This window comes from Cariama cristata, unplaced genomic scaffold (assembly GCF_000690535.1).
Source record: "Cariama cristata isolate BGI_N322 unplaced genomic scaffold, ASM69053v1 scaffold28354, whole genome shotgun sequence".
Lineage (NCBI taxonomy): Eukaryota > Metazoa > Chordata > Aves > Cariamiformes > Cariamidae > Cariama > Cariama cristata.
Genome location: NW_009611692.1, coordinates 5,772 through 7,305, shown reverse-complemented (window position 1 = coordinate 7,305; position 1,534 = coordinate 5,772). Strand labels below are relative to the sequence as shown.

Here is a 1,534-nt window from a genome sequence, read left to right as displayed (position 1 = left end):
CGGGAAAGCCCCCGTGCCCCTCCCCCTCCCCGCCACTGCCCGCACTGACTGAATGCTGGTCCCGTAGAGATTGTCATTGAACTGCCCAGCCTCTATGAACTTGTTGTCCTGGATGTCCTTCTCCATCTGTTCACGGGATACAACGAAGTGGTAGTCTTGTCCGTCCACCTCGTTCTCGCGTCGAGGCCTGGTAGTGTCTGGAGGAGAGAGGGCATCATGAGCGAACCCGGAGTGACGCACACCAAACCTCCGGGAAGGGAAAAACCCCACCCATGCTCCCAGCCCCCTCCCCACGCCACGGGCTAGACCCTGCAAGGAGCAGGGCCACCACTCTCCCCTCCCTCCAGCAAGGGCACTGAGCGCCAGCTGGGACTTACGGGGCACGCAGGAACCAAACTTGTGTGGGAATTCGGAGATGAGGTCATCGTTAATTCGGTCCTTTGTCGGCCCCAGGATGATCACCGGCCTCGCATAGTGAACTGCAAACAAGAGCCGCAACTTGAGGCCCCAACTGCGCTGCAGGCAGTTGACCCTACTGCCACTTTTGGCATCAACCTGCCCTCTCCCTGCTGGCAGTGGGTGCTCCTGCTCACATGGGCACCCAAAGGTGCCTCCTCTGTGCAAGTTTATCTCCTGGTCATGGCCAACATCTCCTTTCCATCTGACCCAAACTATCTGAGCAGCCCCGAGGAAGGTGCTGCAGGTCTCCAGGGGTGCAGATCAGCAAAGCTGCTCCTTTGCTTGGGGCAGGAGGCAGACAACCGGGAGAGCTGGGCAAGGATGCCACGGAGATGGGAGAAGTGACGGGAGCCTAAGAGTCTCATCCAGCTTCTGGCAAGGAAAGACCACTGAGCCTGAGACTATTTAGCCTGCGAAAGGGTCTGCAGGGTTTGAGCATCAAGCAGGGTTAAATGCTGAGGGATGGGGGGCGTTGGTCTGCAGCAGGGACCTGGCCCGAGGCAGGGAAGGATAACCCCCATCCTCAGCTGGGGACTACAGCCCAGCTCAGTTTTAGCTCTGGATCTTTCCCTTGGTCTTGCAGACCAGGTTACAAGTCCTTTTGGTTGATTGAAGAGGGGGGAATCAAGGCCAGGGAAAGCCCTGCGAGGCAGCCTGCACGTCTGGCTCCCCTGCTGCCCACAACAGACAAGAAACTCCACTCGTGTTCACCTAGCCCGTGCTGCTACAGTAGAGGAGGGGAGGAGGCCATACCAGTCATCCCAGTTGTGCTGGGGACACAGGTGCCCACGCTGGAGCAGGCACGGGGCAGCTCAGCACCAGGACTTACTCTCTTGCCGCGTCACTGGCTCATACGACAGGATGGTGTCTTCTTGTCCTTCTGCAACAGAGCCAGGGAGAGGCAGATGAGCACTTGCAGCAGCTTTCCAGCCCCTCTGCACCCATGAGGAGCTGGCTCCTGCCCCCACAGCTCTGGGTACACCTCCAGGCTGCCCCCGTCACAGTGCCAGCTGATGTGGAGCGTGACGGGCATGCAGTTACCAGCCCTTGATTCACGTTAATTATTCACATCCCA

At 58.9% G+C, this 1,534-nt stretch overlaps 1 protein-coding gene across 1 annotated transcript in view; it reads right to left on the bottom strand.

The window, feature by feature from the left end:
• Positions 1–1,534, bottom strand: part of LOC104160263 (disks large homolog 3-like) — a gene marked incomplete at its 5' end in the record, with an annotated part of 10,380 nt that overhangs the window by 3,672 nt on the left and 5,174 nt on the right. Inside the window, 3 exons of the mRNA XM_009698353.1 lie at positions 26–197; positions 378–479; positions 1,289–1,339. Of these exons, the coding sequence (XP_009696655.1) occupies positions 26–197; positions 378–479; positions 1,289–1,339 (325 nt within the window). The remainder of the gene's footprint in view (positions 1–25; positions 198–377; positions 480–1,288; positions 1,340–1,534) is intronic.